The sequence below is a fragment of the Protopterus annectens genome, chromosome 2.part2 (assembly GCF_019279795.1).
Source record: "Protopterus annectens isolate FY-2018-M chromosome 2.part2, PAN1.0, whole genome shotgun sequence".
Classification (NCBI taxonomy): Eukaryota; Metazoa; Chordata; order Ceratodontiformes; family Protopteridae; genus Protopterus; species Protopterus annectens.
In genome coordinates this window covers 524,964,035-524,985,491 of record NC_056730.1, presented here as the reverse complement: position 1 = coordinate 524,985,491, position 21,457 = coordinate 524,964,035, and the positions used below count along the sequence as shown (strand labels likewise).

General features: G+C 44.3%; 1 protein-coding gene across 2 annotated transcripts in view; it reads left to right on the top strand.

Annotated features, from left to right (window-relative positions):
* The window catches only part of NOP56 (NOP56 ribonucleoprotein), a 200,517-nt gene that overhangs the window by 6,890 nt on the left and 172,170 nt on the right, over positions 1-21,457 (top strand). For both annotated transcript variants that reach the window (XM_044063996.1, XM_044063997.1), the window contains exons 2-5: positions 15,609-15,698; positions 16,254-16,368; positions 18,332-18,496; positions 18,981-19,179. In XM_044063996.1, coding sequence (XP_043919931.1) covers positions 15,609-15,698; positions 16,254-16,368; positions 18,332-18,496; positions 18,981-19,179 — 569 coding nt within the window. The remainder of the gene's footprint in view (positions 1-15,608; positions 15,699-16,253; positions 16,369-18,331; positions 18,497-18,980; positions 19,180-21,457) is intronic.

Genomic DNA, 21,457 nt, shown 5'->3' with positions numbered 1-21,457 from the left:
GCCCAAAAGTACCAGGTAGACTGGGAGCAGCAATGCGTTTGAGAGTACAAAATGGAACTCTCTGGATCCCTGTCAATCTCAAGTTAATAGCACTAATATTTTAAGTGTCCCTGATTCTGGAGATTTGCCCTGATTCTGGAGATTTGCCCTGATCGGTTGAGTGCTATAGTCACATGACTTCATTGTTTAGATAACAGAATATGTGATGATTATCCGAGATGGTATTTATACAACTAATGCCAGAGTTAAGAATTACAAAATATAACTATTAATATAAAATGGAGCAAGGCAATGTTTATTGCAATTTCGACCACTCACTGTATACCCAGCAGGCCAGAACTGTTCTTGTGCCAAGACAAATCCTGTAAATAAATGCAATTAACTGACAACTCAAAAGCTATAAATTTGTACAGTTTAACATTAACTGAGAGAGAGAGAACAGGACCCCCCCCCCCCCAACCCATGATTTATTGACTTCAACAATTGGCTAAGCTTCTGGTGTCATTCTAAGGGGATCCAGTATCTGTCTGCTTGGGATGAATGGTGCTTTGCCAGAGATGGCCTGCACCTGGGAATCCGGATACTGGCTAAGGCTCTTGCCGCCCCTATAGTGCCTTTTTTAGGCAAGGTTCAAATGACAAATTCACCACCGTAACAGGTACAAGCAAGCAAAATCTGAAGGTAATGCTACTCGATGGTAGAAGTCTAAATCTCAAAATGCACTCCTTAAAATGGAGAACATTGAAATCTCTGCAGTGACTGAGACCTGGTTCAAGGCTCCAGAGAGCACCCCTGCAGTACCAGGCCATAACTCGTATTACACTTTTCGGCTATGTAACCTGGACCAAAACACCAAAGGTGGAGGTGTGTCCGTATTCATTAAGGATATCCACACCTCCAGGCTAGTTGCTCAGCATAATGCAGCCGAGGTTGTCCCAAGTGCAACTAACTCTGGGCAAAACTGCAATCCCAAATTGTAGCTTGCTACAGATCTCCCACCATGCCCCAAGATTCCCACTCCTCTTTTCTTGATGTACTGGAAAATATTAGGGTTCAACCAAACACCCTAATAATGGGCGATTTCAGCTACCCCACCATTAACTGGGAAAACTACTTGTGTACCAACCCCTTCATACACCGCTTTCTGGAATTCATAAACTCCCATGCCCTGGATCAACTTGTCCACATCCCTACTAGGGGTAACAATATCCTACACCTAGTCCATTATCAACACGAGTTACCAGTGTTCCACACCTGAAGTCAACTCCTTGTTGATCTGACCATAAGCTTATCACCCTTGATATCCACATCCTGCCCCCACCCCACCCCCATTAAAGTGGTGAACTTCATGACCCCCATGCAGATGGACAGTACAGTTACAAATGCACTCTCTAAGCACTTACACGAGTGCATGGGTCGTGCTATCCCAAACAGAACCAAGACATTTTCCTCCAAAAAAAGGAAGCCAGTCTGGTGGTCCCCTGCCATAAACAAATGTGCAACAGTTTCTTCCTTCTGTTGTACAAAGAGTAAAAAAAAAAAAAAAAATTATCCTTGTTTCCCGTCTTTCCTGACCTGGAGTAGTTCAAATACAGGCTTTGCTGTATTCTGGACTGTGAAAGTTCCTGTGTTGCCCATTTCCTTTCTTGGATAAAGGGAGGCTTCTTTGTTCACCAGTGGCAGTGGGGAGCTTGGAGCAGCCTATCTATCCCTGGAGTGTTCCCAGCACAAGAATCTGGTAGTCTATTGGCCGTTTTGGGCCAATTTCTAGCTCTTTCAAGTTCCCCTGTATAAAACCCGCTTTAGTGTGGCTTTGCGCATAGCGCAGCTTAATCGGGTTTAAACCATTCTCGGCTCCACAAAGTCTGCTCTTCACTTTTTCCCTTAGAACTGATCTAGTTCTCATAATAAACACCCTATTCCCACTCTAAAGCCTGGCACTTGCTCACTAAAGCAATTATATAATTCAGCACTAAAAAATTAAAAGCACTACACCCTCACAAACTCCCATTGAGTACTTTGTTCCCCACTGGCCCTTTTTTTCAATTATAAAGGAATTCCCAATACTATTCTAGCATGTCCAAAGGTCAGTTGTCAATCTCCTCTCCGGTCCAGCTGGTGAATCTGGGAATCTTGAGGCAATGTTACAACTGCCTCATGTACACAGACAACCCTCTCCTCCTCCCAACACGTGAGAGATGCAACCATATAGCCAAACTGGAGGCTAAGCTCTCAACTCAGTACTGGCGTAACCAGTCAGGAGGAGAAGGAAACCACACTCACTACAATTCCAGTCTCACATAGACCTACCACGACAGCAAACCAAACACGTAAATACACAAAAACATACTCGGAGGCTCTAAATAAAAATCTGCCTAAGCAACAGAGACCTCCAAAGCAGACACCCAAGCAACCGCTACCCCAAAACAAAACACATGCAACACACAGCTCACAAAGCCAGTGTGCCGAACAGTCACAGCCCTTAAGGCTAAACAACACGCCTGATACACTTGTAATAGGTGACTCTCTCGTCAGGCACACTGACGTCCCGCTCACCAGGCTGAACAAGGAGAAGGTCATGGTGAGCTGCCTGTCGGGCGCTAGGATCCACCACATAACACAAGCACTCAGGTCACTCCAAGGCAAGTACAAATATGACTCATTGTCCATGCTGGTGTGAATGACCTGAGATGTACCTCCCTGGACTACATGAAGAGACCTAGAGGAGCTCTCTGAGCATGTAGCCCAGGCCGGTATGACCCTGACCTTGAGTAGCATCTTACCCTCACCAAGAATGATGCCACAATATGAAGACAAGATGATCAATTTCAACAATTGGCTTAAGTATTGGTGTCATTCAAAGGGGATCCAATGCCTGTCTGCCTGGGATGACATGCTCGACAAGCCACGATGCTTCGCTAGGGATGGCTTGCACCTGTCACCCCTGGGCTTTCGGATATTGGCAAAGGCTCTTGCCACCCCCATAGTGCCTTTTTTAGACAAGGCTCAAAAGACAAATCCACCTCCATAGGTATCACAAGGGATAAGAAACTATTCAGCGCAAGAAGTCTAAACCTCAAGATGCACGCACTCGAAACTCTCCTTAGCATGGAGAACATCGATATCTGTGCAGTAACAGAAACCTGGTTCAAGGCTCACGAGAGCACCCCAGCACTACCAGGTTATACCTCACACCATGTTTTTCGGCCCCAAAACTTGGGCCAAACCACAAAAGGAGGGGGAGTATCAATATTCGTCCAAAGATACCCACACCTCCAGGATGGTGGCACAGCACGAAGCATCAGCGACTATCCATGTGCAACTAACAGTGGGTAAAACTGCCTTCCAGTTTATAGCCTGCTACAGACCACCCTCCCAAACCCAGGAACCCCACTCGGCCTTCCTGAGAACACTGGAAAATATGAAGGTCTCTCCAAACACCATTATATTGGGTGACTTCAACTACCCTAACATAGACTGGGGGTATTACTCTAGCTCCAACACCCTAGCCCAAAGGTTCCTAGAATTTATAAACTCAAATGCTATGGAACAACTTGTTGCCACTCCCACAAGAGGGGAAAACATACTGGGCCTGATCATCACCAACATTGGGGGCTCTGTGCTCCAGACCAGAAGTGTATCCCTCACTGGTAAGATCGGACAATAAACTAATCTCACTAGATATTCACATCCCGACCCCAGCCCCTGCCCAGAAAACCACAGTGAAAAACTTCTCTAAAGCAAATTTCACACTCCTCAAAACCGAGGTGGAATCCTTCAAAGCCCCCGGGCCTGTGGAAAATACGGCCCAGACCGCAGAATCCTTTATAAACGCATTCTATGAACACCTTCAGGAATGCATGCATCATGCAATCCCAAATAAAACCCAAGACCCAATCCTCCAAAGTTAGGCGTCCTGTCTGGTGGACCCCAGCCATAAACAAACTATACAATAGGAGGAGGAAGCTACTACATGATGGAGAAAAATCCCAAAAAGGGAAGGCATCTCTGACCAGTATTAGCAAAAAAACTACGGGCACTCCTAAAATCGTCTTAAGGCCAGCTTCGAGAGAGAAATTGCACAGGGCACTAAGGATAATCACAAGGCTTTCTTTAGTTATGTTAGGAACCTGGGTGGGAATTCCCAGATATGCTCAGAATTGGTCCAAAATGACAAAAAATACACCAAACCCACAGACATTGCCAACATCCTAGCTGACAGGTTCAGCGCAAACTTCTCCCCCCCCCCCCCCTTCCCCACCAAAAGGGCAAATATCTATCCCAGCAGAGTGCTGCCCCCCTGACATCTCAGATGCTCAGGTAAGAGCCGCCCTCTCCAAAGCAAAAAAACACAGCATCAATGGGACCAGACGGTGTCCCGGGCTGCGTCCTACATGAACTCCAAGAAGAACTAAACCCAAACATAAAACTACTGTTCAATCTCAGCCTTACTACAGGATATGTACCCAAAGAGTGGCATACAGCAACAGTGGTCCCTCTCCACAAAGGTGGTGCCTCAATGGATCCTGGAAACTTATCGCCCCATAAGCTTGACTAGCTTGGTCTGCAAAGCTATGGAAAGGATCATCATGGACCTCATAAATAAAGATATTGGGGACCTACAGACACTGGATCCTATCCAGTTTGGCTTTAAGGGCAGATCCTGCCTCTTAAACCTGGTTGATTTCTTTGAAACAGTCACCAAGGCCATTGACGAGGGGAAGGTGGTCCACACAGCCTACCTGGACCTTGCAAAAGCCTTCGATATAATACTCCACTCGGGCATTATAGATAAGCTCACCAGCTTAAATATAAACCCCTATGTCACTAGATGGGTTGCAAACTGGTTCAAGGACAGAACCCACATGGTTAGAATTGCTGGAGCCATGTCAGACTCCAAACCAGTTACAAGTGGCGTCCCACAAGGCTCAGTCCTGGGACCTCTCCTCTCTTGTTCGGTATATATTTCTCTGAGGTACAGGCTAACACGGAAGGACTGTGGCTGACCAAGTTCGCAGATGACTGCAAACTGGGTGCCATAATCGACTCTCCAGCCGACACAAGCATCCTACAAAAGGGCCTCCTAGAAACGCAACTGGTGCCAGAGCCATGGCCTCAAGCTAAACGCCAAAAAGTGTATAGTCACCCCCTTTGGTAAAAACAGAGTGCCCACAAATTACCACATAAGTGGTAATCCATTAAGTACGGAAGTAATTGGGGACCCAAGTTGATAGCAATCTCTCATTTGACAACCACGTGGCCAAAGTGGTTAGAAAAACATTTTTTATAGCCCACCTAATCATGAAGGGATTCACATCTATATCACGGGAGGTCATCATGCCTCTTTACTCATCCCTCATCAGGCCCATAATTGAGTACAATTTCCCTTTTGGGATGTACCTTACCAGACACCTGCAGCAACTGGAAAGACCCCAGAAGTACCTCACCAAGAGGATCAAAGGGCTCATACAGATGCCATATGCTGCCCGGTTAAAGAAACTCCATCTCTACTCAGTGGCATACCGCCTGCTCAGAGGCGATCTGTGTCTGACGTATGAAGCCATGTCCAACCCGGAATTAATGGACATGCTGCACCTCAGAAAATCCAAATCCCATCAAGCTACATGCTCGCGAGACTTGAACCTTAGCACTGAAATAAATAGGACATGCTGGAGGGACAGATTCATAACCCAGAGGCTCCCTTCACTCTGGAATAAAATCCCAGTCCAGGTTAGGCAGAGTCCCTCATTGACTCTCTTCAAGAGGAATCTTGATGAGTGGATGGTAGATGGTAGGTTTACCCCGGGTATCACTTCTGTGTCACTGTTAGACAGAGGCACAGTATACTAACCTCGAAAAAGGGCATAGCAAAATTCATTTAAAATGGGTGGCGAAAGCCAAACACACTCTGGCTAGGCTTATAAATGCCCTAGGGCAGATAGCCTAGTATGAACCTATGAGTGGAGGACCTCCCTGGTCAGCCTCAGTAAGAAGCTGAGATCCCTTATAAGATCCACCAAAGCTAGCTACGAAAACGAAATTGCCACTGATTCCAAGGACAACCACAAAGCATTCTATAGCTATGTCAAGCATCTCATTGGCAACATCCAGAGCTGCACTGAGTTGCAGCACAACTGCACGAACATTACAGAACCAACTGATAATTGCTAGCATTCTGGCAGGTTCAGTGCTAACTTTACCCCCCACCCCTAAATGGCCCATATCTATACAGGGAGAATGCAGAGTCCCTGTAATCATAACTATGCAGGTAAAAGCTGCACACTCTTAAAGCCAAAAACACAGCATCCATGGGGACCGGACAACATCCCAGGCTGCCTTTTACACAAATTGGCTCCCCACCCAAGCACCATGTTCAATCATGGCCTCACATCAGGCTTTGTGCCCACTGAGTGGCATACAGCAACAGTTATCCCACTCCACAAAGGGGGAGCCACGACTGATCCCGGGAACTATTGCCCTATTAGCCTGACAAGCCTGGTCTGCAAGGCCATGGAACATATAATCATGGAGCTCTTAAAGACGTTGGTAACCTCCAAACTCTGGATCCCGCCCAGTTCGGGTTTGTGAAAGGCAGTTCATGCCTTCTGAACCGGATCAACTTTGAGGCAGTCACCAAAAGCTGTAGATGAGGGTAAGGTGGTTCACACAGCCTATCTTGACCTCGCCAAGGCTTTCAACACCATCCCCCATTCTGGAATTATAGCTAAACTCACTACATTATGTATAAATTCCTACGTCACAAGATGGGTTGCCAACTGGCTCAGTGACAGAACCCACACTGTAAAAGTTGCAGACTCCAAATCTAACCTCAAACCAGTGACAAGTGGTACTTGCCACCGAATGTGTGATGAGGCTTGGGACCCAGATGGACAGTAGTCTGTCCTTTGATAGTCACATCACTACAGTAGTCGGGAAGTCCTCCTACGTGGCACACCTCATCATAAAAGGGTTCTCCTCCAGGAAAAAAGAGGTCATTGTTCCCCTCTACTCAACACTCAGACCCATTATAGAGTACAACGCCCCTTTTGGAATGTACCTCACAAGACATCTCCAGCAGCTGTAAAGGCCACAGAAGTACCTCACAAAGAGGATTACTGGCCTCAAACAGATGCCCTACACTGACGGTAGCATATTGCCTACTCCGAGGTGATCACTAATGTCAAACCCAGAGCTGTTGGACATGCTACACCTAAAGAAATCCCAATCCCTCTAAACTACATGGTTTAGGGTCCTAAACCTTGTTACCAATAAACAGGACATGCTGGAGGGATAGATCCCTGTCCCAGAGACTTCCTGTACTCTGGAACAGGCTACCCATCTGTGTCAAGCAAAGTTCTTCATTAGCACTCTTCAAGAAGAATCTTGATGAGTGGATGGGAAATGCACCCCGGGGATCACTTATGTGTTTCTGCTTGACAGTGGCACAGGAAATGACTTTCTTGGGTGGCATAAGCCAGGGAACCTTGTTGGCTAGGCTAACATAGGCCCTAGGGCTGATAGCCTAATACCAACCTAAAATCTGAGCTGGTCATTGGGCATGCGTTCACAGATCTGCTTTTCAGGGGGAATTGTGCTGGATGACCCCATGGCTGTGCTCCACCTGTAGGTAAGACCTGGCCTGCAGGGCCATGTGTTACAGGTGGAGCTGCTGCATCCTAGAATTTTCAATTGGCTTGACAACACCATAGAGTCCTTCGGCACTGTATATATGGAATGAGATTCGTTGACACAGAATGTTGGGGAATTTTTCATTACCTTGTCTTGATGCAACAGCACTCTTATTGCAGTATTTTGGCTTCGCAAGGTACTGAACTGGGTAATACCCAGTGGTTGCAGTTGTTTTGACAGTACTGTTGAGAGCATATGGTTTATGCAGTCTCACTTTACTACACATGGTTTTGGAATTTGGCCCAACATTTATAGTAGTAGGGATAGAGGAGGCAGATGAAGCATAATTTGCTCTGATAAAGGAGCACAGAATCATTTGTTGGAGGAAAGATGCAAGAGAGGCATCGTAATTAAGCTAGGTCACTTATCCTAACAGCAGCGTGCCATTAAGAAAGTGAAGACATTTAAATGTGCCTTATTAGTCCAGCATCACACCTCGGGTAGTGTAGCCTGGAGTCTGAACAAACTCGGGGCTTTCGAGCTTTGTTTTCAGATACAAATGTGTTTTCCCATGTTAAAACTTAACGCCACAAAGAAAGTGAACATTAATCTAGCTTCTTACTTTGTATATGATTTTGTGTTTTTTCTACACCAATTTCTGCAAAAGTGTAGATTTCTTCTGGAGTTGGGGAGGGAAGATTAAAGGAAACCACACCCTAGAACTAAAATTTTTTTTTTTCATTGTGCCTGTTTCCTGACCTAATTTAACACCTCAAAAATCACTCCCATGTACTTTATTTGTAATGTTAAGTCTGTTTTCAACATGGCTACCAATGTGGCTTGATGTGTCAATGTGATCTTGTTCTCCCTCAACCCTTTCTCTTTCCTATAGTGTTATGACTCATGCCATACATAAGGAAGTAACTGTGAAGTCCCATACCATTGACATTTAATGGGATTTGTGTGCGTCACTTATCTTTTACCTTCTGTAAAACGACTGCTGCTTTTCTGTCTCTAATCACACTCCTTTGTTTGGCTCAGACCTTGTTTTGCATTATAATCCAGCTGCAGAAATGTATCTAAATTGCACACCGTTGTTCTGGGTTTTCTTTTGTAGTTCAAGAAGAATTGAGTCCCCTCCCCCTACACTACTGCAGAGATGTTAAAACTGTCACTGCACTGAGCGACCCTTACAGAAACCATTCCTCTTGGATTACAAAAGGAAACCCTGAACAAACAAGGTCTGAGCCAAGCATATCCAGGACTGTTTTGTAAGTTTGAGTTCCCCAGACCTTTGTGTTATAACGAAGCCTTCCAGCTTATCAGGCTACTTAGTGCTTACCACTCCCACTATCTACCACAAAAGGAGTGGTTTTTGGCTCTGAAATTGTAGTTTATTAGCCATTTGGACAGTTGTTTCTATCCCTTTCAAATTTCTGGTTTAAAAGCCAGTGTTTGCGTGGGTTTGTGCCTGTTTAAGCTCCACAGATCCTGTTTTGGCATCTTGCAGACAGACTACAGGAACAACAGAAAGGAGAGAGAGACTTTAAGTGCCTCCATTTTGATTTTTTTCTGATTTATATTGCTTTCTGCACTCAGTTTTTCATTTAACTGCATTGCTGCACACGTGTGCTAGCTTGCACTGCATTTAAAGTGCATTACTAATGCCAGAAAGTTGTTCTGCAGGTTTTCCCTTAGATCTTGTTAGATCTCTTTTTCTCTTGCACTTTAATTAGCCTATTTACCTAGCTCTTCATCAGGATTTTTGTAGCGATTGTAGCACACACAAGTGCTGTCCACACTAGACATCCTATAAGGAAACTGCTCCAGTACTTTGCTGGCATTTGTGCTAGAACGGAGACCTGGTTTAAAGCTGCAGAAAGCACCCCTGTGCTACCAGGCTATAACTCATTTCACACCTTTTGGCCCCAGAACATGGACTGAAGCTCCAAAGGCGGTGGTGTCTCCGTATTCATAAAGGATATGCACATCTCTAGCATAACGCATCCGAGATAGTCCAGGTACAACTAACACTGGATAAGATTGCGAATCAGGTCGTAGCCTGCTGTAGGTCCACATCCATGTCCCAAGACTGTCAAAGCACCCTGGAAACTTATTAAGGTCCAACCCAACACACTCATACTAGGTGACTTCAGCTAGCCATCCATCAACTGGGAAAAACTGCACCAATGCACTGGCCCAGCACTTTCTCGAATTCAGCTTCAATGCCCTGAACCAATTCGTTCTTACCCCCCACTACAGGAAGCAACATCCTTGACCTGATTACCAACATGGGTAACCTTTGCTCTACACCAATATTAAATTCCTCCCTGGTTAGGTCCGACCACAAACTAATCGCCATGGAAACCCACATGCTCACCCACACCCCCCGCAAAGGTATCCACCATGAAAAACTTCTCCAAAGCTGACTTTGTACTCTTAAAAAAACAGATGTGGCTAACTTTACTGTGCCCATGCCAATGGAAAATAGCTGCATGACTGCCTAATCCTATGCCAGTGCACTGTACGAACATGTACATAAATGCACAGAAGTAGCCATACCCAACAGAACCAAGACGCACTCCTCCAAAAAAGGAAGCCAATCTGGTGGTCCCCTGCCATTAGTAAACTCTACAATACGATCCGTCATAAAATCATCCAAGGCGAGCTTTGAAAGAAAAATTGCCACTGACTCTAAATATACCACAAGGCATTCTTTAGCTATGTCAAGAATCTCTTAAGTGGCAATACTCCAGATCTGCTCGGAGGGGTCTGTATTATATTTCCGAAGTTTCAAACATCTAACACCATATGGTTGACACTATATGAGCGATGTTTGAAATTTCGAAAATATAATAAAAAAAAAAACTACTTGCCTAAATGCTGTAGGCAGGGGGGCAAGCCCCCCTGCATCCCCACACCCCCGCTACTTAAGTATTCCTACTCCTAGATCGCACTGCATTGAAGTAAAGGGAAAATATTCCCTATGGCGATTTCAGTGTTACGTGCGCAACGTTTCGACCAAGTCGGGTTCGCTCAATACGCATTTGCTGTTTACAATTTTTGATCACACAATAGGAACCCTGCTTGGAGTTAGTGCAGAATGGCACAAAATACACTGAACCGACAGATATCGCTAACATCCTGGCAGACAGGTTCAGTGCAAACTTCATCACCCTCTCGCCCCCAAAAGGCCCCGTAACCATACCAGAAGAATGTAGAGCCCCTGAAATCAAAAGTTAAAACTGCCCTCCCCAAAGCCAAATACACAGCATCAATGGGTCTGGGCGGTGTCCCAGGCTGCGTCCTACACGGGCTCAAAGACGAACTAACCCCTCACCTAAAGACACTGTTCAAACTCGGCCTCTCCACAGGATACGTACCCATAGAGTGGCGCACAGCAACAGTTATTCCGCTCCACAAAGGTGAAGCCACAACAGACCCCAGGAACTATTGCCCTATAAGCCTGACTAGCTTGGTCTGCAAGGCTATGGAGTGCATCATCGTAGAACTCATTAACAGACGTTGGGAACCTCCAAACACTGGACCCTACCCAGTCCGGCTTTAAGGGCAGATCATGCCTCCTAAACCTGGTGGACTTCTTTGAGACGGATACCAAGGCTATAGACGAGGGAAAGGTGGTACACAGCCTACCTAGACCTCGCAAAGGCCTCTGACACCATTCCCCGTTCTGGTATTGGACAAGCTCACCATCCTGAACATAAACCCCTACGTCACAAAATGGGCTGCCAACTGGCGCACGGACAGAACCCACATGGTGAGAGTTGCGGGAGCTAGGTCCGACTCTTAACCGGTTACAAGTGGCGTTCCCCAGGGCTCAGTCCTAGGACCCCTCCTGTTCAGCATATATGTCTCAGAGGTACAGGCAAGCACAGGAGGACTATGGCTGACCAAGTTCGCAGACTACTACAAACTAGGGGCTATAATTGACTCACCGGCTGACACAGACATCCTCCAAAAGGGTCTCCCTGAGATGGATACCTGGTGTCAAAATCATTGCTTCAAGCTAAATGCCAAAAAGTACATAGTCATCCCCTTTGGAAAAAATGTACCCCCCAAACTATCGTATAGGTGGTACTCCCCTAAATACGGAAGACGTAATAAGGGATCTGGGGACCCAAGTAGATAGTAATCCCTCCTTTGATAATCACATTGACAAAGTGGTTAGAAAATCCTTTGTGGCCCACCTAATCACAAAAGGGTTTGCATCCAGATCAAGAGGTCATTGTGCCCCTCTACTCATCACTCATCGGTCCCATCTTGGAGTACAATGCCCCATTTGGGATGTACCTTACAAGGCACCTGCAACAGCTGAAAGACCACAGAAGTACCTCACAAAGAGGATCACTGGCCTCAAACAGGTGCCCTATGCAGCTCGACTGAAGAAACTGTACTGTTGCATACCACCCACTCAGAGGTGATCTCTGTCTGACATAAGGCCATGTCCAACCCAGAATTGATGGACATGCTCTACCTAAAGAAAACCATATCCCCTCAATCCACATGCTCTAGGGATCTAAACCTCACCACAACAATAAATAGGATGTGCTGGAGGGCTAGATTCCTGTCCTAGATCCTGCGCAATTTGGTTTTGTGAAAGGTAGATCATGCCTGCTCAATCTGGTTGACTTCTTTGAGTCAAGTCACCAGAGCTGTGGATGAGGGTAAGGCAGTTCATAAGCCTACCTCGATCTGGCCAAGACCTTTCATACCGTTCCTCACTCGCGAATCATTGATGAGCTCACCAAACTAGTCACCTCACCCTATATAGTTAGGTGAGTTGCATATTGGCTCACAGAACCCACAGTGTGAAAGTAGCGGACTCCAAGTCAGACTGCCGACGAGTGGAGTCCCATAGGGATTGGTCCTGGGTCCTCTCCTGTTTCTTCTGGACTTGAGAAGTAGATGCTAACACAGAATGAGACTGGGTTGACCAAGTTTGCAGACTGCAAGCTGGGAGCTATTAAATCCCCAAGTGATGCAGACATCCCACAGAAAGGCCTGACTGAGACCAGTGACTGGTGTCAACCATGGCCTTGAGCTTCATGCCAAAAACATGTGTAGTCATCCCCTTTGGGGAAAAACTCTGTTCCCATTAATTACGACATCAGTGGGAGCCCACTGAACACTGAAGGCATTGTAAGAGATCTGGGGATGCATGTTAACGGCAACCTCTCCTTTGACTGCTACATTGCCACTGTGGTCATATGTGGCACATCTCATTGCAAAAGTAATCATTTCTCTCCATTCTTCCATCATTGGACCAGTCCTAGAGTATAATGCCCTGTTTTTGGCATGTACCTCACTAGACACCTGCAACAGCTGGAGAGGCCACAAAAGTACGTTACTAAGAGGATCCCAGGCCTTGAACACGTCCTACGTGGACAGACTCAAAAAAAAAAAAAAACCTCCCGCTATATTCTCTTTCGCATCATCTACTAAGAGGTGATCTCTGCTTGACTTGGAAAGCCATGTTTGACCCAGCTCTGTTAGAAATGCAACATCTAAAGAAATCCCAATCCCTCTGTGGAAAAACTGAGGGGCTGCCAGCCCAGCCAGATTGAATTTTGTAGATAATTCTGTCATTGTAGATAATTGTCATTGTAAATATTAGTATAATACACATGCTTGTTTTACAAATGTAAAGTGAACTATGTTATAATTAAACTATATGTTGTACTGCGCTTCAGAAATGTAATCAGACTACACCCTGCTGGAAGAAAGCTGTTAAGTAAAGAATGTTACACCTGCTTGACCTCTAGCTCGGAGACTGGGTGTCTGTGCTGGGAAATTCTTTCTGTTGTCTTAAGATGTAGATAATTACCAGGTTTCACACACAAGTGTCTTATTGCTGTGGTTTCTTGGCAGGTGCAGCTTACAAAGAAATGTAAATTTTGAGTTTGTTGGCATGGGAACTAAAAGAGAAGTGATAAAATAATGTAATCTGAGATGAGTCCGCAGTACTGTGTATTATCAATTTAATACTTTCTGAGAGAGAGATATGGAGCATTTTGTCTCTTGTCTTGGATCTAGTAAGAACATCCACTCACCAACACTTGCTTGCTCTGTATGCAAGTAGTGTTCAGAACAGTGATTTCTCTCAAAAATAGCCAGATTAGTCTAGCTGTTTTCTAGATTTGTCAGACTATCCTGTAATATTTAAGTATTTCTTGTGATTTCTGAACTCTAATGTCATTGTGTTGAAGTAATTGTTTTGTGTTTTTATTATTTATTATTTTTAAACCTTTCATCTGTGGCTGTTTTATGTAGAGATCATTTAAGCTCTAGAGTACTTGCATGTATTTGGTGATACTGTACAAAGCCACTCCAATAGCCTTGCTGTTAGTCACACTAATTGGATAATGCACGGTAAAATTGGACACCCTTTGGGAAGGGCCTTGTTAGTAGCTGATGCATAGTGGTTGGTGGCAGTGATTTCTACCTTGTCTGGAGAGAAGGGGGCATAGCTGGTTCTCCTGCTTTCCCCAGGATTGTTGGTGTGTTTGTATATAACTTGTGTGTCAGTCAGCTACTTTGGCAGGGACACAAAGCACTGGTTTGGACATAGGATGGAGGTTTTGGCTTGACCACTAGGCTGAGATCTGTACCCTATAGCTGTGCCATTGGGGAGTCTTATTGGGGGTCTGGAGAGAAAGGGAGAAACCAGCCCAGACTGACTGAGCTCTTAAGGGAAATTGTACTGTACTTATCCTCCCTCACTTGTGTTAGTGGTGAGGATTGAGTCTCCTTGATTACTGGGCCAGTGCACGGGCGTCGCAAGCTCCAGAGACCTCAAACTCATTACCACAATCAACAGAACATGCTGGAGGGAAAGCCTCCTAACCCAGAGGCTGCCCATGCTCTGGAATAGACTTCCCATACATGTCAAGCAGAGCACCTCACTGGTCCTCTTCAAGAGGAATCTTAATTAGTGGATGGGAAATGGAAAGTTCACGCCGGAGATCACTGCAGTGGCTCTACTTGGTAGAGGCACTGGAACTAATGGGCAGCACAATGCCATGGAACTTCCATGGGCTAGGCTTGTAAAGCTCCAGGGCCATTAGCCTAGTACACACCAATGAACCTATGAAGAACAGGCTTCTAGTTCTGGAGAGGATCTGATGGCCTGTAGACAGCAAAGGGATAAAATTGTGTTATGTTAGAGAGCGGTAATGATATACTGTAAAAGTATTTTGTAGTGCATTCCACTACAGACTGCCCAGGGGTTCAGGGATAAGAATGCTTACATTAGGGGATCTGTAGCAGGGCTGTAGTACCCTTGGCATGGATAAGAGATTGCACTGATGCCTGTTTTATAAATGTAAACAGTTGTGTAACTAGCATCAGCTTGACTGTTGGTGTGGAAGAGGAGTTTTGACTCCTGAGTCATGGGACCAGAGGTGTGGACATGTGCCTTCATAATTCCATGTATAGGGACTTGAGTTGTATTGCAGCACTGATTTTTAAAACATGATACCACTTTGTAATTTACTGGAGACTGGAATGTGGGAGAAGATGGCCTAGACAAAACTTAATACCAAGAGTTAATGCAGCCATGTAGAAAGACTTGTCTAGGGGTCTAAGCAAAACAGTTACTGGTGTGTCAGAAATTTGGCAGTATTTTTTACAGTTCCACTAAGGGGTGGTTTACCAAGGAAACGAGATCTTATCAGTAGTACATGCCACCATGAAGACATTGTAAAATGATAAATGGATGTTGGTGTGTGAGTCCCAGCAAGAGTTGAAACTTGTGTGAAATGCTTTGCTATTGCATTTAATTAGTATGTTTTGTAAGCAGTGTGTATTTGCTTAATTTATGCTGTAAAACAAAAAAATAGTCCCAAGAGGCATGTTTTGAACTTTATCATTCATGTTAATTTTTTCTTTTTCTTGACATAATAATATGCAGTAGACTTGGCTGTTGAAAGCTAACAAGTTATCTTTTCTCCTTGTCCTAGGTGCTGCTACATGTACTGTTTGAACATGCGTCCGGCTATGCCCTGTTTGCAGTCCAGGAGGTGGAGGAAATAGCGATGTTGCTTCCACAGGTGACCTTTGACAGGAAACTAAACTTGTAGCAATCTTGCACGTTCTTATAAGAGATTTTTGGTGTCTTTACATGCTGTGATGATCAATGTCTGTCAATCCACTGATGACAGTGATGTCTGTATCACTTCTGAGCATGGAAGCAAAAATTGAGCTGAGAAAGTCCTGAAATATTGTTTTACCTATGTCCCTTGCCTTCCTAAGGTGGGCAGCGTTTGTGCTATTGGCTGTGTTAACAAGACCCTTTGTAGTCTGGTTTGTGAGCTTATTTTTGTTTGAAGTTGGGTACCTTGGGCTCTTGACAACCAAGTAGGACACGTGTAACTTGAGTCCTGTGCTGTCCCTGTCCCCCCCAGCACTAGAAATGCAGTAGCTAGGTTATTTATGCAAATGCAGCTTGTGTGTGACCAGCTGGGGCAGCTTTGTGGTCTGTAACTTGAACTTTGATAGTTACGTAGCAATGCTGAGTACTGGTGTGCTGCTTGTCTTTAAGCACATTTCTGGCTTGTGTATGGTGGGTTTCAGTTAATTCTGAAACTTTTTTTTTTCCCCCCTAGGTTGAAGAAAGTGTGCTGAACATTGGAAAATTTAACAACATAGTCAGGCTGGCAGCGTTTTCACCCTTCAAGTCTGCCCAGAGTGCCTTGGAGAACATGAATGCTGTTTCTGAAGGTAAGTATGGTTCTCATTTGATGGATGTTTAGGAAGTGGTACTAAATGTACTTTTATTAATTATGCATTTTGATTAGCCTATCATTTTGAATAGGCTATAGACGGGGCATTTTGCACTCAAGAAAAGATGTTTTAACCTGAGGTTTTATTGTTAGAAAAGGTAAGGAACTTCAGTTTCCACTACCTTTATGTTCACTTTTTTTATTGAGGAACCTGAATAATTAACCCTAGAATTCACCTTTCAGCTGTGGCCTGAAAGTTCCCAGCTGTTATGAACACAAGTGGACATGTGCATTGGAGTGAATAGCGAGGTGCATTTTAAAAATAGAAGTTTAACCCGTGTACACTTGTACACTTTAAGAACTTAGAGCTAGGTTGGGTCGTTTCTGTACATAATCCCCCCCCCCCCCAATCCCTTGTGGGAATTTGTGGTGATGCTTTCCTTTAAGAGCAAAGCTGTGAACACACAGGTTAGCTTTTGGGGATGACTGTAAATGTGTTTGCAAAAGCATTGGGTCCTGTATTCCGGCCAAATGATTGCATGCCTTTTTAGGCGTTAGTTAACTTTGTAATGGGGTTGCTTTGAGTGGGGATGGGCAAAATTTCAGTTCTCCAATTTTGTGGCATTTGGAAGAATAAAGTTGCAATAAATTATAAACTCTCCGTAAAGGTGTGGATCGCACATAATTGCGGTTTGTCGTGCAAAATTTGTTAAAGGAATGCCTGCAATGAACCAATCAGGATATTTGTTTGATTTGGGTATTTTTTTTGTTTTTCTGATGTCTCCCTCTTTCCCATCCGTTAGAGGCTGGTGAAGCTTGGATTTTGTAGTATGGTGGGGGTGGGGTTGTTGGTGAATGAGACTATTTTAGGGAGAGAATGTGCAGTGATTGAATGTAGAGTTGTTGCCATGCAAAAGCATGGTCTTGGATACCGAGGGGGAGGGGGTCTCCTTACAAAATGTCTGTGGTTATATTTTCAGAAGTTTATACCACCAAGGAGAGAGTCGCAGCTTTTTACATGTTTTCCATAACCATGTGGAGGTGCATTCTTTTTTGTCCTTAAAGCATTTGATCATGTTTTTAACTACCATAAAATGCTGATTCACACTTTTTTTCCAAACCTAACTGGCAGGAAAATTGGGAGGTGAGATTAAGGTGTCTATGCTGCTAGAGGCTTCACAGCTTAAACTTTCAAAAGTCTTCCCATGTTAAAGACGGTGTGCCATTCTTTTGCCTAAAGTTCATTTCATATTTCCCTTTATTGGTAATGGGAGGGCAAGAGAACTGCAGGTAGTAAACAGAATTTATTTTCAGCTCACCTCGCTGTTTGGCCAGTATCGAACCAATAGTCCTCCTTTCCAAGCCACCCTGATCAGCCAGATGAGGAGCACCTTTTGTTTTGAAGGTTACAGGTGCATATCCATGCAGGATAGGTTTCGGTGCCTGCCAGATCTGCCATGAAGATGTTCATCGACCTGTAAAGGATATGTGGTGGTCTTCAGAATCTGGTGTATTTACACTGAAGAGTCTTTCTTTCTCCAGGTATTGTCAAATCCTGGAAACTTGTTAAGCTTTAAAGAATGAAGTACTTTATCCCACACCAGGATGTTTCCAGTGGTTAAAAGTCTTGATATAGCATGAAACAAAAGTTAATGTAGGCAAACTGAGAGAACCTTTATGCTTTAGGGACTATAGTCTTAAAAACCAAAGTTTCTTTGAAACTACAGAAAAGCACCATAGGGAGTTTGCAGCTGGTAAACTGTAAAGGGGGTTTTGGTTGGCATGCCTGTACACTCTGGCAGTGATTTGGGTAGGTTGTCATTCTTGGACATTGGAAAGAACAACTATCGAGAGTGCATAGTTGGCATTTTCATTGAGCTTTTTTAATGTGTTGGGTTGCTTATTTGCTGGTAAATTTATTGTAACACATGCATTCACAGCTTTCTCTTGCTTGTTTACAGGTATTGTACATGAAGACCTGAGGCTATTGCTTGAGACCAACCTTCTGGCGGGTAAGAAAAAGAAAGCCATTTTAGGCACTTCTGATGCTAAAATCGGTGCAGCAATCCAGGAGGAGTTGGGTATTACATGCCAGACTGGTGGTGTAGTGGCTGAACTAATAAGAGGCAAGTGTTTTTATGTTGGTGTTAGATTCCCCTTCCCCTGCAGTGTTTTTGGTGAAGGGCCATTGTACAGTATATGTAATGAATTAAAGGGGGTGCATGTCAGATGTATGCCTTGAATACCCATGGTACATTTTGGTGTACCCACCCTAATGGTGCATGCTTCTCAGCTTTTGACAAATTTCTTGAGTAGGGGAGACCTGAAAATGGTGTCTTTACACGTCTCCATGGAATTCTTTTGGGTGTGGCTACACTCAAAGTGGTTTAGTGCTAATGCTGTTAAGATGGCCAGCCTCACTATTCTTGCATCCTGCTTGAAACTTGGTGTGCCTTTTTCTGTTCTGTTTGCTGTTTTTAAACAAGTATATGCTTTTGTTTGTGCTACACAAGATTTTGAAAATTTGTATGAAGTGCTTGTATTCCTGTTTAGCTGGTACTTTGCTAGGTACACCTTCGACAGCTAATTTTTATTATCTTCGCTTTTCAGGTATTCGACTTCATTTTCACTCCTTGGTGAAGGGCTTGACATCTCAGTCTGCCTCTAAAGCACAGTTGGGTTTAGGGCATAGCTACTCGAGAGCTAAAGTAAAGTTTAATGTAAATCGTGTGGATAATATGATTATCCAGTCCATCAGTTTACTGGATCAGCTAGACAAGGACATAAACACGTTTGCTATGAGAGTCAGGTAAGGTATGAAACTTTGTGTGGGTAAATGCAGTAGTACTCTGTGACTAAAAATCTTAAGCTTAGTATTGCATGTGTTAGTGTAGCATAAATTGGTGTAGTACATACAAGTAGGATGTTGTAAGATGTTTGAGTGTAGCATGGGGAATGAGAAACTTATTTTTGCTGCGAGTTGAGCTTTTGTTCATCTTTCCCAAGGATCGACTTGATTTGTCCCACTTGACTGGTGCTGTTTTTTTAAACTTGCATGGACTACAGAATAAATGCATTGTCTTTGCTTTTGAAACCACAAGTTGGTGGCCCACTTTTTAGCAAAATAATGTAAATCCCTGCATGAGATACTGTACTTGGGGTTGATTTAGTTAGCTGGGTGTGGGTGTGAGAGTGCAACTCACAATTTGGCCATTGGAGGGGAGTTGCCCGGCCTGATGCTCTATTGACTTCTGGCAGAGACAGACTAATAGTATGCAAGCTGTAAGTTGCACTGTATCTACATTTGGCAGGTGTACAAAAACTTTGTGCCACAGGTGTCAAAGGGGTATACTTCACCCTGTCGAAGGCCGACCGTATCTAAGCCGATATGGTCTGCACCAAAATGTCGAAAGTGAGTCATCGCGTGTGTAAATGGAAATCTCCATAAGGGGAAATTTCAGTTTACTGCAATGTAGTGCGATCTCGGAGTTGGTATATTTAAGTAGCGGCATGGGGGGTGCACGGGGGCTTGCTCCCCTGTATAGAGCAATTTGTGTTTGGGTGCTTGTGTGTTCGATCGGGGGTTTCGACATTTATTACGCTGTCGACAGTTTTGAGTTTTCGCCCATGTAATATAAACGCTCATAAAGCAGCATTGAAGGATCCTGTGGATGTTGGATTGTCATGGGTACTAGCACATGAGCCAAAGGAGAAAAGCATCAATCTCTTGGGTGCTGTATCACTTGCCCTAACATCCAGGATGTAGCACAAGATTGCATAGAGAGATGCTGCAAGCAACTGGTAGTTGACAATAAGATTTGCTGGTGGGCATGCTTGAACGGAATGAGAGGTAGAAAAACTACAAGCAAACAGTCCTGTAACAATGGAGAATAGTGTCCTGACTCTTTACATTTTACTTTCTAAGACTGTCGCTGTAGCCTGGGCTAGGAGAAATTGGAAGACTGGTTACGGAAATGGGTTTGGAAGGGGAGGTCTTGCACACAGCAAGCCTCCGTGGTGCACTGCTGCTCATTTCTCCAGAGTAATGTTGAATCCATGTGATGTGTTGAGCCCTGCTGTGCGACAGCCACAAGATGGAACTGCTTTTTATGCAGAAGCTTGTACAGAGTTGAAGTAAACTAGTGAATGTTAAAGCCACTATAAAATATTTAAGGCTCACTCCAAATTTCTAAGTTATTAGAAACAAGTCTAGCTGAAACAGTTTAGAAATTCACTATTCTAAAATTTGATATCAATACCCCTGCTTTAATAGCTTTATCCTAAAATTATATATCTGCTCTCAAATGCCCAAATGCGTTTCAGAGGGCTGGTGCAAGATTTGCCTGGTGTCTCCAACAGTCCTTGGAACAGCCAGCAGCCCTCCAGTGAAATTCTGAACTACCTCTTGGGGGGGGGTTACTGTAGCTCTTCAGCAGGGATATGTAGAGCAAATGGGGATAATAGCATGTAGGGGAAATAAGATGCGTATCTTGGGTGCATTTCTTACTGCAGCCACCATAGCCTGTGGGTTCTGGTAGTATGGTCAGAATGGCAGTAACACTTGTGTGCCCTTGTAGGCAGGCCAGCCTACCACCCATAATCTCTGGGTAACGCGCATTGCAGTAGTTGACAGGACAGCACTTGGTGTCACTTCTTTGCTTTTGGTAAGGAGTCCTTAAGTGAACAGCTTGTAGGCCAAAGTAGTCTTTGCAGATGACAGACTGGGGCCAAAATATGACCTAGGATTGCACATTGGATGGGTGAGCATGTAACAGCATATTGCTGCTTGGACAGTACTACATGGATGGTCTGTTTGTTTGCTGTACCCAAGTTACAACTTTCTCATGTCAAAACTTTGACATAGTAGGAACTCGTACCCCTACCTCCCAAGGATATCTCAGCTGTTAAACACACTTATACTCTGTGCCTGGAACTGACCAAGTTACTTCATCCCTTTTTAATCCAGACAATGAAAGTAATATCTGAGCCAAATATATCTTACAAGCAAATATTTCCAATTGTGCAGCTTTAGAATCAACAAAGCCTTTCATGATTTCTTTAGACCTGTCTCTACTTTGTTTTCCAGA